This window comes from Doryrhamphus excisus, chromosome 9, assembly GCF_030265055.1.
Source record: "Doryrhamphus excisus isolate RoL2022-K1 chromosome 9, RoL_Dexc_1.0, whole genome shotgun sequence".
Taxonomy (NCBI): Eukaryota; Metazoa; Chordata; class Actinopteri; order Syngnathiformes; family Syngnathidae; genus Doryrhamphus; species Doryrhamphus excisus.
Window position 1 is genome coordinate 16,810,428 of NC_080474.1, and position 13,841 is coordinate 16,824,268.

Genomic DNA, 13,841 nt, shown 5'->3' on the forward strand with positions numbered 1-13,841 from the left:
AGTGCCCTCATTCTTGATATTTTTCAAAAATTAATAAATGATCACTGATTCTAATAATTTTATGTATTCCTGGCATAAATTAATCAATTTCAAGCATAAAACTGAAAATTTGTTGATGAAATTTAGAATTCTAAACTGTTCACTCGGTGTCACTAGTACCACACGCACCAGCCTTGATGGTTCCGGCCATCAAGTGTCAAGCTTTTATTGCAAACACAATAAATAATAACAATAATCCAGCTAAAACTCAACTCTGAATCCCCGCAACGCACATGAGCACAAGTTTAGTCTTAAACACTGTATTGTATTGGTAATTTGAGTATAAATGTGACTATAGGGGTGTTATTACACATCTAGAGGGCTTTAATAATGTTAAAACTCATACTTATAAGCCCATAAACATGTTTTTTTTATGCTCTAAGTGCAAAAATATTTGATTTATAAGTAAAGAATATAGTGATAGGGTCCAGAACCAATTCACGGCCATAAAGAAGGAATTATTGAACTTGGCCAGTGAACCGTAGTTTGCTCGTCTGCTTTAGAGGAAGACAAATGGTTTAAGTCAAAAGTCTTTATACATCATACATTCATTCAAATTTGTGCTGCAAAAAAATGTGACACTGCCATTTTCAGCACTTATCAGCGTCTCATATATCCTGCTAATTGCTCCTCTTCCCCCTCCTCCGGTGTACTGTTATCATCACAACTGCTTTCATTGCAAGTCTCATCTCCATCTGCAAATTGCAATAATTTCATCTCATCCGAGTCGGTTTCCATGTCTGTGTGGCACAAAATCCGTTTTGTGCGTGTGGACAGTAGAAGCTCCTGATCAGACAGTTTCAAAGATTCCGCAACAGAGTCTGTCTTTTGGTCTTTCTCAGAAACAGCCAGTGCAGCCAGAGTGACCGTGAATAGATTGACGTTGTCGGAGATGTTACAGATGTTCTCCATCATTTCCTCGTCAAACTCGCATATGATTTGCTCTTTGACTCCAGTTTTGGACCACAGAGACCTACATGAAGACTCTAATTTATCAACTCCAGTTTCTTCTTGATCAACGCCCCCTGGAAAAGTCTGAAGCGCTGAGTCAGATGTATCTGCTTTAGCTTGTGAACTTGTAGTGGAACTCTGGGAATCTTGCGATGGAGCTAATTGGTTAGTCCTGAATATATCATAGTTCTGGCATGAACCTTTCCCTGAAGAATTTTCAGCATCTCTGTTGATGTAGACATTCCTCTCTTCATCTTCCTCCTCCTCTTCCAAGCTTGTGGTATCGGTGGCAGGATACACTGATCTGTTGGTGGTGGTGGTGGTCTTTTTGCATGTCTCGGAGGAAATGGAGATACGGTCAGGGGTAGTTTCCTCTATTGGCAGAGATGTACTATGGGACAGGGAAATCTACAGCGGGGGGAAAAAGGTTAACAAATGTTATTATAGTACCTTCTCTTCAGAGCCAACATTCAATTTTTAACCAAAGGAATACCAAAGACCTCCGAAAGAACAGAAAAGCGATATAGGTGGTTAGCACAGTGGCCTCAGCAAGAATATTTGGGCTACAGTATCCGACTGTCTGCATCAGTAGTCCTCCATTAAATGTTTTAATTGATGGCCCATAAAATGAATAAAGTAGTTGTCTATACTTACAATTAGTGCACTGGGCACCGTTGTCTTAGGCTTCCAAAGGAATCCGGTGTAGGAGAGACTAAACAACAGGGCCACCAAGGCACCAATGCAAAAAACCAACAGACCAACAGTTGTACCTACAAGAAGAGGAACTAAAGACACAAACACCACACACATACAAAGGATGTATAAAGTTAGTTTGCTTCTACCGTCTCTGGCAGGCAGTCTACATATCAAACAAGCTGTTGGGCAAAACCGCTAGTGGAAACACCTGCTTTTTGCAGATCAGATTATTCAATGAGGATATTTATAGAAGGCCATTTCTGTAGCCACATTCAAGAGTTCAAGCTGAACTCAAACGTGCAATAACAGGAGTTATGAGCATTTTTGAAATGTGGAAAATTGTTAGCCTGAATGTTTCCGTGCCAAATTGGTTTGAATTGTCAGAATATCGACATATCGTATCAAGATTGATCTTGCTGTGGTGGCAGTGGCGTGCCTATGTGGGTATTTAACGTAAGTCAAAACAGTGATATGTCAGGGGAGGCCAAATGTAAAAAAAATGTTGTGCATTGTTTGAGGGTCATACTCAATCCATTCCATAGTTTGATTCCACATACTGAAATGCTATGGCTTTTTAATGTAGTCCTAGCATAAACGTAAGTGTTTCAAATGTACTTCTTCCTTGAGATCATATTTCTCCTCTCTTGTAGAGAAGTATTGGATGACATTTTTAGGTAATTGGTTATTTTTAGCCTTATGCATTATTTTAGCTGTTTGAAGATGAACTATATCAGCAAGTTGAAGTATTTGTGATTTTAGAAATAAGGAGTTACTATGTTCTCTGTAGGCGGCACAGCTTTTGTTATGTGTGACAAAGCAAATCAGTGTGATATAGCTCAGTAAAAATATGCTGAGGGCCGAAAATGGCCCCCAGACCGCATTTTGGACACCACCTGAGTTACACAGGTAGACATATACAAGTTTATAGACATGTATTATACATTGATACACTAATAAACATTACATGATGATGACATGACCCAATAATATAATGATATTTTTTATATTTTTAACATTAGTTGGTAATTAATAGCACAATTATCAAAAATTTGTTTTATCACGTGTGGAGGAGTGATCGCATTCATTAAATGCCGTCTTCATTCTGGGCCACCCTGGAGTCTTTCTATCACTTTCTATTTTGAAAGTATGAAAGGATTGATTGCTGTACTAATACTGTACTTGTGTATGTGTGAGAGTGCGGATGTGGGTTTCATCAACATGTGGAGTCATTCCTTACCTCTGATTGGTTCTGCAATACTCGTGTGAGTGCACACCCAGGCTGATGGCTGCGTATTTCTATTCATGGCAATCTCAGTGTGAACCTGTACACAGTATTCCTTGGCTGTCTCTAAGTTGCCAAGAGTAACACTCTTCTCTTGTGTTTTTAACTCCTGCAGAGCAAGTACAGAGAAAAACAATAGTATGTTTTACAGTGCCATTGCCAGCATCCATAACATTGTCTCTTCATTTCTCACAAAGTCATTGAAATTCAATATCCCCTAACGGTACTTTACTGATGACACGGACCTCTACCTTTCCAGAAAAACAAACTCCAGACTGAAACTCCCTCCCTCGCCATTAATATTTCTCTCCCTCCGGTAACGAGTGACAAATGTGCTTAGTTCCACTTTTGCAACAAAAACTGACACACTCACCATCCACGCTGCCTCCATCTTTGTTCATTCTGGTCGTCTCCCGCATGGATTAGTCCCATCTCTTTTCTATTTGGTCTCTGCCAAAAGTGCCTAAACAAGCTCCAACTAGTCCACCTTCATCTGCTCCACCCCCAAACTCTGCAACCCCTTGCTACCTCACATCTGTAATATTGACTTTCTTCATAACTTCAAATCCAGACTTAAAATGCATCTGCTCAGGATCAGTTATTCACGCTACTACACTGTCCTTCTTTGAGTTTCAGGAATAGCACCAAGAAATTAAATGTATTTTTATTATTAACTTTCCACAGTTCTTTTCACTTTCACTTTCTATGTTCTGATAATCGTGCAAAATATTGAATAAATTGAACGTAAACTGCTTACCACTATTCCTTTAGACGTCTTCCACGAGACTCTAAACTTAGCTTTGTAGAAGGCTAAGATGTCATCATTTGGTATTTGTGAGCTTTTGTCAGCATCAGGCAGCGATATGTTGACTTGAATGCTGTTGCTATATCCAGCCAGTGTTACTGTTGGAGGGCCGATGATAGCTAGTAATGAGAAGAGGACATACAGTATAGTTCATTTCATAATGGCTGGCTTCTCCTCGTAGAGATACTGTGCAAAATTTGCACACCTTAAATAAAATGGATGTGACATGAATGGCACACAGGTTTATGCGGGGTACTGGAGCCTATCCCAGCTGTCTTCGGGCGAGAGACGGGGTACACCCTGGACTGGTCGCCAGCCAATCACAGGGCACATATAGACAAACAACCATTCACACTCACATTCATACCTATGGACAATTTGGAGTCACCAATTAACCTAGCATGTTTTTGGAATGTGGGAGGAAACCGGAGTACCCGGGAAAACCCACGCATGCACGGGGAGAACATCCAAACCGGGAGGGTGGGATTGAACTCGGGTCACTGTAATTATAAAACTATAAAAACGTGTTTTGTGTTAACATTTTGGGCTTTCTGTAAAGGATTACTACTATACTATTTCTTATTTGGTTAGCATCTGTTTCAGTTAGAGTTAGATGACACTAACCAAGGACCCACTATTTTTTTACTATCCATAACTTCACATTTAATGAACTACTAAAAAAAAAGACTTATGCTTACGTACTTTGTTCAACTGGATTGAAGACGACTTCTTCAGACATTGCAGACCAGGTTCCATTATAGAATGCTTGGACAGTCAAGTAGTACTTATAATTGTCTAAGTTCAGCTGTAAATATGTTGCAGTTGTTGTGTTGTTCTCTGGTTCTCTTTCCTTACTTCCAGTTAACCTGCACAAAGACAAAATTGCATTTTACTTCATGCTTGGTCTGATGCCAATTCAATGGTGAATTACCTTGTAAAGACCTTGTACTGAGTTCCTGGTGGGGAGCCAGGCGCAGGATCCCAATGCAGGATATGGAGGAAGTTAACGGAGTGTACAGCTAGATTACACGGAGCAGGAAGTGAACCAAGCACTGCACAAAAATTAAAGAAGTGTTAAAAATCCAATACGTATGTCACTACACTTCATTAAGTACACTGTGAGCAATGTTGCAGGGTGCGCAAATGGCATTATTTACCACACTTCTTCTTCTCTCCTTGGTGAATGGCAACCACTCAATTGATCACTTGCACCAACATTTGGATCTTCTGATGTTGTTGCGTTTATGCGATTGCAGCATCTTAAATTTGCAGCATTTTCCAGTTGTGTGTGTTTTGGGTTGTGAGGAGGGTGACCCAACATCCTGGGTTACATTGTTTTTCATTAAGCTTTTGCAATGAGCGACATTAGGGCGTGTGACATAGTCAGTTGGGCGGATTTTTGAATTTGTGTTTTTGCCAAAAAGTCAAAGAAAAAGTCCTTCATAATCCTTAACTTTTTAACACTTGCCGAGTCAAAGTTTCATAAAATTGGTTCATAAAATTTTCATAAAAGTGCTTCAAATTCTCAAGTTTTTAAGACTTTAGAGGGCACATTTTCCTTAAAATATTCCAAACCGACCTCATACTAGCCTCATACTAGCTAGGAGACCGGAGTTCAATTCCACCCTTGGCCATCTCTGTGCGGAGTTTGCATGTTCTCCCCGTGCATGCGTGGGTTTTTTTCTGGGTACTCCGGTTTCCTCCCACATTCCAAAAACATGCTAGGTTAATTGGTGACTCCAAATTGTCCATAGGTATGAATGTGAGTGTGAATGGTTGTTTGTCTATATGTGCCTTGTGATTGGCTGGCCTCTCGTTAGATGATAGCTGGGATAGGCTCCAGCACCCCCGTAACCCTCGTGAGGATAAGCGGTAGAAAATGAATGAATGAATATTCCAAACAATTAAGTATTTGATCTCAGTTTTTGAATTTGTGTCTCTGGTTATAGGTAGTACTCTATAATATAACAATGTTCTATCCATACAGAGGAGGCACACTTTAAATGTATTGTAATTATATTTTTTGAATAACTGTGTCATTGCTGGGGCGTTGCTATTCGGGTTTGTACCACGTCAAGACAGACATAGACACATTTCCGCTCCAAGGGAAAGCTAAACTATCAATGCTCACCACAGTCAAGCAGGAACATCACATGAATAGAATGAGACAGCCAGTTCCTCCTCTTATATCCTGACGGTACCATAACCTTGTTGTCACTTGTCCTGTCGAACATATGAAAAACACATTAATTGAGCTATCTTGAAATGAAACTGACACAATAGCCTACTATTATTTTACCTTATGTTACCGTGAATTCTTACGACCATGCAGCGGAGGATGTGACAACAGCCGAAGAGGGCAAACTTGCACTTTCGTTCCGAGAAACCAAAGCCATTCGATACGTTGGTGTTAGCTTAAAGCTAAAAGGTGAACACACATCCAAGCTCATAACAATAGTATCTCACCCCAAAATCGTTTCGTATTCAAAGATAGCAAAAAGTCTGTGAAATAATTCTGTAATACAGTACTACCAAATCGTCACACAGCAAGGGTCTTCTCAGGACAACAACAGCAACTTCCGGTCACACTTTCAAAGTAAATTAACTAGACTAGCATGCTATTGCGAAGACGTTCGGCGCATTGTTTAGCTATTTTGCCAGGCATGGTCCAAATAAAAGACTATGACTATAAGAAAGAATGAGACAGCACGAAGGTACGTGCCATTTCAGAAATTAGTTGGAGTGGCATTCCCATTTATAATCACTGTAACTAAAACATTATTCTAAGTATAGTTGTCTCATTACTTATTAATGTGCTGAAACAAGCAAACGTATTGGATTGTATCCCTGTACAAATATGAGAATGTTGCTTTTAACAGTCACAAACGTTTACGATGAACGACAGACACAATGAATGTGTATGCTGTAGTTTATGTTGAAAGTATGACCGTGGGTTTCCGGTTTGGTGATCCTTGAACACTTTCCATACGTCACTCGGGAGTTTCCGTCTTCGAGCATCAGACCCGAGAGGCTGGTAAGGTGCCTTCGTGGGGGGTGGGTTATGACTTGGGACCAGCGTTGCCAGACGTACAATAAATAAATAAATTTGTACAATAATCTCACCCTCTGTACGATCAGACTTTACAAAACATACTAATGTGACCCCTTACACGATTTTTTACAGCCTCATCCTGCACTGCATATTACAGCCAGGTAGGGGTGCTGTTTCACCAGTGGCAGGTTTTCCCCTCAACTGTGCATTTATTTTATTTAAAAACAGGATGTCCAAAGTATGGCCTGGGGGCCATTTGTGGCACGTGGCTTTTACACACAGCACACAGCACATTCTAAAAACATAATTAAAAAAGAAAACTTAAAAAAAGCAAAACAAAAATCTGGAGTAATTTTCCTAGAATAAAGTCGTGATATTCAGAAAAAAAGTGGTAGCCTAACACAAAAAACGAAAAAGAAACCAACATCTTCTAAGACAGCATGTCTATATATACATATAATTTATTTTTCAATTTAATTAGTCATTAGATGTTGGATATTCTTGAGTCCATACGGTTACATTTACAAAGTTAATGCCATTTTTTTTACATTATATACATTTATATAATATGTGTTATGTTATTTTGAATGTTGAATGTTCCTCAATGCAACTGTGCAACAAATCAAACCCAGACTATGACCTAGTGCCAGTAGGTGGTGCTAACGTTGCAGCAAAGGCCTATTGAGTGCTCCCTGACTTTTGAGTCTCAAAAGGAAATTTGTCCAATAGTTTAACTGTGAGTGACTCGCTAAACAAACTCATCAATGAATCAAAATATGAAAAACAGACTGTTGATCAAATATTTGGTGGCATATAAACGAGTTATTAAAACGGGTCAGTCAGCATATTTGTGAGACTCCCCCAACTGGAGGTTCCCATGTCCCATGTTGGGATTAATCCCTGAACTTCAAGTGTTATAATCCAGAACACAATGGTCCTGCTAAACAATGGATTGACAGGAGCGAGGCCCCATTTTGCTTTGATCAGATGAAAAATTGAAGAGGAAAAACACTAAACTGTTAGGAAGACACTTTCTCTTCTTCACCTTCAAATAGCACCCAAGCCCATCATTTTTGTTTGTGGAAAACTGGTATACTGTACTGACTATGACGATCGATGTATAAAATAAGATACATGCATTAGGTGAATTGCTTTTCACTTTCATTATCATTGTACAACATGTGCATTAAAATAGTTTCTGTTGTGGAGAAGTAAAGTGTGTTTGTGTGGGAGTGTGCTGCAGGTGAGACTGGGAAGTCCTGTGGTTGTGCTTTCCCACACAATTCTGAAGTCACAAGTGTTATAAACTCCTTAATTCTCATCTGTGAATGTGTTTTGTTTCAGCCGACTGCTTCGATAAGGCTGGACTGTTTGAGAGAAAACATACAGAAGATACACAGCAGGGAGGTGAGGTGAAGAAAGACAGAAAAAGTATCTCAGCTTTGTGTTATTAATGAGTTTATAGTGTATTTATAGCAGGGGTCTCAAACTCAATTTACTTGGGGGGGCCACTGGAGCTCGGGTCTGGGTGAGACTGGGCCGCATCAGGTTTTCCAAAAAAAACACAAAAAACCCGCATTTATTAAAAACAAAAAAATTAAAAAAAAACTTCGCTTTGGTTCCAATTTTCTACAAGAAAACATTCCACTGTTCTCAAATATCTTACTTTTTATTTTCTACACAAAATATGATGAAAAATAAATAAACAAATCAAGAATAAAGAAAATCAATCAATCAGTAATAAATAAATATAATAATAATAATAAAACGGCAAATAATAAAAACTTAAGAAACCACATATAGTTGGTGGGTAGACAAATTATTTTTTTTCAGATTAAAATGAACAAAGCATTATTAAAGCCCTGTAGACATGACAAAACACGACTATAGTCACATTTATACTCTTTTTATTTACAACATATTGCGCAACCGCAGGGTTTTCAGACACATGCTAACTCGCAAACTAGAGAGCTAGCGACCTAAACGGTAGCCTTCAAGTTATTTCCTTTAAACTTAAATAGCCAAAAACTTACCACTTCCACACGGAGAGGGAGGATAACTATTAACAGTTATTTAACCTTTAACATGAACATTAATCAAATGTAATATTTTTTTCTGGGTACATGATACCATACAGCATCCATATCAAACTTGCGCGGGCTGCACTAACACTAAAAGAAATAAAGGCAATAATGATTATAATTAGTACTGTCCACCAACAGAGGACTTGTGAGACTGTGATTGGTCAGTTTATTGTACATTATGTATATGTTATGTGTGTGTATATGACTTATTCACATGCCTTCTCCTCCGATTTGGAATCGACCTTTGCTCAATATTTGCAATAAAAGTGACTAATGTAACACTTTGATGAGTTCCAGCTCCATTAACTCTCTGTAGCTCTCATTAATTACCATTGTTGGCTTGCAATAAAAGCTAACAAGCCACTAAACAGTAGGCGAGTGTCATGGTTGTTCACTCAGTGACACAGTGACATCTGTACTACAATAGTTTTCCTGACAGTGAACATTTTATTATATATATTATATTAGCCAATGTCATCACGCAAGTTGCTTATCCTTGGTGCTGTTGATCGTTTTACGTCTTCCTACATAAACAAAAATAAGACAGCCCTTTCCATATTCCATAAATTCCATATTCTTTTGGCACATTTCCATTGCCAAAACATTTTTTTGGGGGGGATGTTTTCATTTTCATCGTCTCAGCTCGCTCGATTCAGGTCTTTGTCATCTTCTTCATCAATTTGGTTTGAACTTGAAATTGTGTAAAATCTTTGATAATTATGACAATTTTTGGTGCATTTTATTTACTATTGATGAATTTCTCACTTGGTTATTCATTCATTTTCTACCGCTTATCCTCACAAGGGTCGTGGGGGTGCTGGAGCCTATCCCAGCTGTCTTCGGGCGAGAGGTGGGGTACACCCTGGACTGGCCGCCAGCCAATCACAGGGCACATATAGACAAACAACCATTCACACTCACATTCATACCTATGGACAATTTGGAGTCGCCAATTAATTAGCATGTTTTTGGAATGTTTTTGGAAACCCGGAGAAAACCCACTCATGCACGGGGAGAACATGCAAACTCCACACAGAGATGGCCGAGGATGGAATTGAACCCCGGTCTCCTAGCTGTGAGGTCTGTGTGCTAACCACACAACCGCTGTGGAGCCTCACTTGGTTATAATTGTATTAATATTATTTATGTAAGTATGTAGATTCCAGTCCAGGGTGCACCTTGCTTCTCGCCCCTTGCCAGCTGGAATAGGCTCCAGCATACCTGTGACCCAAGTGAGGAAAAGCTGTATAGAAAATGAATGGATGGAAGTATTATCTATAGATCACGTTAAGTTTTCCACTTTTTAAGTAGTGGTTCAGACACCGATATCGTCCTCAGGAAAGACATTTCACCCAAATTGCCCCAAGGTTTACCCACACATGGATGCTTCACTGATCAAGATGACCTACGACCTGGGTCCAGTCCCCAGGCGCTGCACCATGACTGCCGACTGCGCCTCAAGAGGATGTTTAAAGGTTTCACTGTATATTGCATATGTGACAAAAGAAAGCTCTTTCTTTTCACCTCCTTTCCCCAAAGGCATCCCATCACCCTGAGGCCCAAAGCAGTCATGTGCGGAGTAAGGAGGAGAGGCAAAAGGAGGGACAAGCAATTAGGGAGGAAATGTAGGAATGTAAGTTTGATGGGTAAACAAAAAATGAGCTTATTGTCATGTGCGGAGATAGCAGTGATAGCACTAGAAGATACTATAAACAGAACATTCAATGTATCTAGATTTATAGATACTGTCAATATAGATTATTATTATTCCTGTGAGGGAAATTAAGGAGTCACAGCAGGACATATATTTACTGTAAATACAATATATGCAAGCTCCCTGAGCAAACATTTAAGAGAAAAATTAAACATATATGCTACTATAAATGCAAAACAATACTATTTTATACTAATAAAAATGTAAAAAGCGAGGTATCTTTTTTCCCCTGACAAATATGTTGATAAAGGGGGGGCCGCTAGGTGGCCGAGTAGCGCGCAGGCCACACAGCTTGGAGACCTGGGTTCGATTCTCTGCTCGGGAAAATCTCTGTGTGGAGTTTGCATGTTCTCCCGGGTTTCCAAAAACATTCCAAAAACATGCTAAGTTAATTAGCGACTCCAAATTGTCCATAGGTATGAATGTGAGTGTGAATGGTTGTTTGTCTATATGTGCCCTGTGATTGGCTGGCCACCAGTCCAGGGTGTACCCCGACTCATGCCCAAAACTGGGATAGGCTCCAGCATACCCGCAACCAATAAGCGGTACAAAATAAATGCATGGATGTTGATAAAGGGCTGAAAGATGGCTGATTGGTTAGCATGTTGGCCACACAGGTTCGAATCTCCGCTTGGGCATCTCTCTATGGAATTTGCATCGTCTCCACGTGCATGTGTGACTTTTCTTCGGGTTACTCCGGTCTCCACATTCCAAAAACATTCCCTGCTAGGTCAATTGGCGACTCTAAATTGTCCATTAAGCTTGTTTGTCTATATGTGCCCTGTGATTGGCTGGCGACCAGTCCAGGGTGTACCCCGCGTCTTTCCCAAAGTCAGTTGGGATAGGCTCCAGCATACCCCTGCGACCCTGATGAGGATAATCGGTATAGAAAATAGATGGTCATTGCACCTATGCCTCCTCCTCGCCAGCCGTTTGTGCATAACGCGCCAGTTTGCACCTGCCTAAATGTGCAAAATATAGGGGCAAAATTCGCTGACTATGAACAGTTTCAGGTATGATAAATCACCTTGCAGGGGCTAGATCATTACTGTCATGATCCTGTTATGTGCCCTGTGCTGCTGCTCTCTTTTTCCTGCTCTGCACAGGGACTGTTCTTCTTGTGCTTGTCCATGTTCTTTGTCAGTGGTTTTTCTGCCTGTGCTTTCTACCCTTGTAGCTTTGCTGCCTTCTGCTTTAGTTGAGGTTTTTTTTTTGGCTTTGCACAGTCTTTTGTTTGTACTTTGTGTTTGCGTTTTTTGCTGTGACCATATGTCGCAGTTGTTTGGTGTTCTTGGTAATAAGTGAGAGTGAGCTTTTTGTAATTAAAATTTAATATTTTCGTACCTTTTTTGTCAGTATGCATCATTCATTCATTCATTCATTTTCTACCGCTTTTTTCCTCATGAGGGTTGCGGGGGTGCTGGAGCCTATCCCAGCTGTCTTTGGGCGAGAGGCGGGGTACACCCTGGACTGGTCGCCAGCCAATCACAGGGCACATATAGACAAACAACCATTCACACTCACATTCATACCTATGGACAATTTGGAGTCGCCAATTAACCTAGCATGTTTTTGGAATGTGAGAGGAAACCGGAGTCCCCGGAGAAAACCCACGCATGCGCGGGGAGAACATGCAAACTCCACACAGAAATGTGGAATTGAACCCTGGTCTCCTTGCTGTGAGGTCTACGTGCTAACCACTCGACCGAATATATATTTTTGTTCATAAAAATGGGCACATTTCACACATAGTTGCAAATGATGATTAATCACAATTAATTAAGTGTGATTAATTTGATAGTCCTTGTCTTTTTATATCAAAGTATTTGATGATGTTCTCTGCAACTTGGCTCTACAAGATGAAATCATAAATATGATGAAGATGACACCCTGGAGAAATCCATATTGCATCAAGTTTCAAAAATACCAAAGTTTGCTGAAAAAACGCACAAAAACACAAACCTTTAATAGGTTTTAAAGTCCTTTAAGAATGGTTGATGAATGAGGCCAAAGGTCCTAACCTGGTGTTTTACAGTTGGTACACCATTCAATGTCGTCATGACTTATTCGTTCAGTGAGGCAGCAACAGGAATTTGTTCAGCACTGTCACACAGGAGCCCAATAGGTCTCCGACATTACGATGTGGATGAGAAAATAAGGGGTGGGGGTGAGAAAGGATGTTGGTTGGGGTTGGCAAATGGAGAAAATTTGGAGTTGGGGATAAAGATAAGTGAGAGGAAGGAAACAAGAATATGAGATTGTGTGGGCAGGAGTAGATAATAACCCACTGAAATCTACTCAACTTGAGTGTACAGTCCTCTCTAAAAGATAGATTGATAAATGGCTGCCGAGATGGATGAAGTGTGGCTCCAACAGGCCTGGGAAAAAGCAAGCTTACTTGTGTGTGTTTTAGTGTCGGCCTGAAAGCCCTTTGTCCTTTTGTTGATCCCACACTGATAACGTCAGCCTTGACAGGAAGCAGCACAATGCCACATGGGCCCTGAGGAAAGGCTGAATCAGATCCACTCAGACACAAACGTGTTCCCTACTTTAGACATAAACAAGAACAAATTCATGGACTTACTTGTCCCATATTGTATTGTATCACACGGTAAGTTAAGCTAACACTTTTTCGCTGAGATGCTGATGAACTTTTAGGCGTTGCAACTTTCTCTCCTGCAAAAACATAGAGCAGTTACCAAACACGTAGTGACAATTTTTAAACAGACATGAAAATGACCGATATCATCAGACACTGTCAGTACAAGGAGGTATAACATTCATTTATTCATTTTCTACCGCTTATCCTCACGAGGGTCGCGGAGCATGCTGGAGCCTATCCCAGCTGTCTTCGGGCGAGAGGCGGGGTACACCCCGGACTGGTGGCCAGCCAATCACAGGGCACATATAGACAAACAACCATTCACACTCACATTCATACCTATGGACAATTTGGAGTCGCCAATTAACCTAGCATGTTTTTGGAATGTGGGAGGAAACCGGAGTACCCGGAGAAAACCCACGCATGCACGGGGAGAACATGCAAACTCCACACAGAGATGGCCGAGGGTGGAATTGAACTCGGGTCTACTAGCTGTGAGGCCTGCGTGCTAACCACTCGACCGCCGTGCAGCCCGAAATGAAATTAAATATGGTAAAATACTCAGAAAGTCAAGAAATGCCAATCAACATTGGCCGAATGCTTACAATCATTATCA

General features: G+C 40.3%; 1 protein-coding gene across 2 annotated transcripts; it reads right to left on the reverse strand.

The window, feature by feature from the left end:
- Positions 1-567: 567 nt before the first annotated feature.
- On the reverse strand, positions 568-6,365 carry crfb1 (cytokine receptor family member b1). Of its 2 annotated transcripts, XM_058082327.1 has the most exons (9): positions 6,240-6,343; positions 6,073-6,143; positions 5,905-5,996; positions 4,705-4,825; positions 4,476-4,639; positions 3,726-3,892; positions 2,924-3,077; positions 1,645-1,775; positions 568-1,398 (listed from the first exon to the last, which is right to left on the reverse strand). In XM_058082327.1, exons 2-9 carry the CDS (start codon positions 6,099-6,101, stop codon positions 640-642), a joined length of 1,617 nt encoding a protein of 538 aa, XP_057938310.1. In that variant the 5' UTR covers positions 6,102-6,143; positions 6,240-6,343; the 3' UTR covers positions 568-639. The 2 variants fall into 2 exon arrangements, with proteins under 2 accessions (XP_057938310.1, XP_057938309.1); XM_058082326.1 differs by having other exon boundaries at positions 6,073-6,365.
- Positions 6,366-13,841: the final 7,476 nt, after the last annotated feature.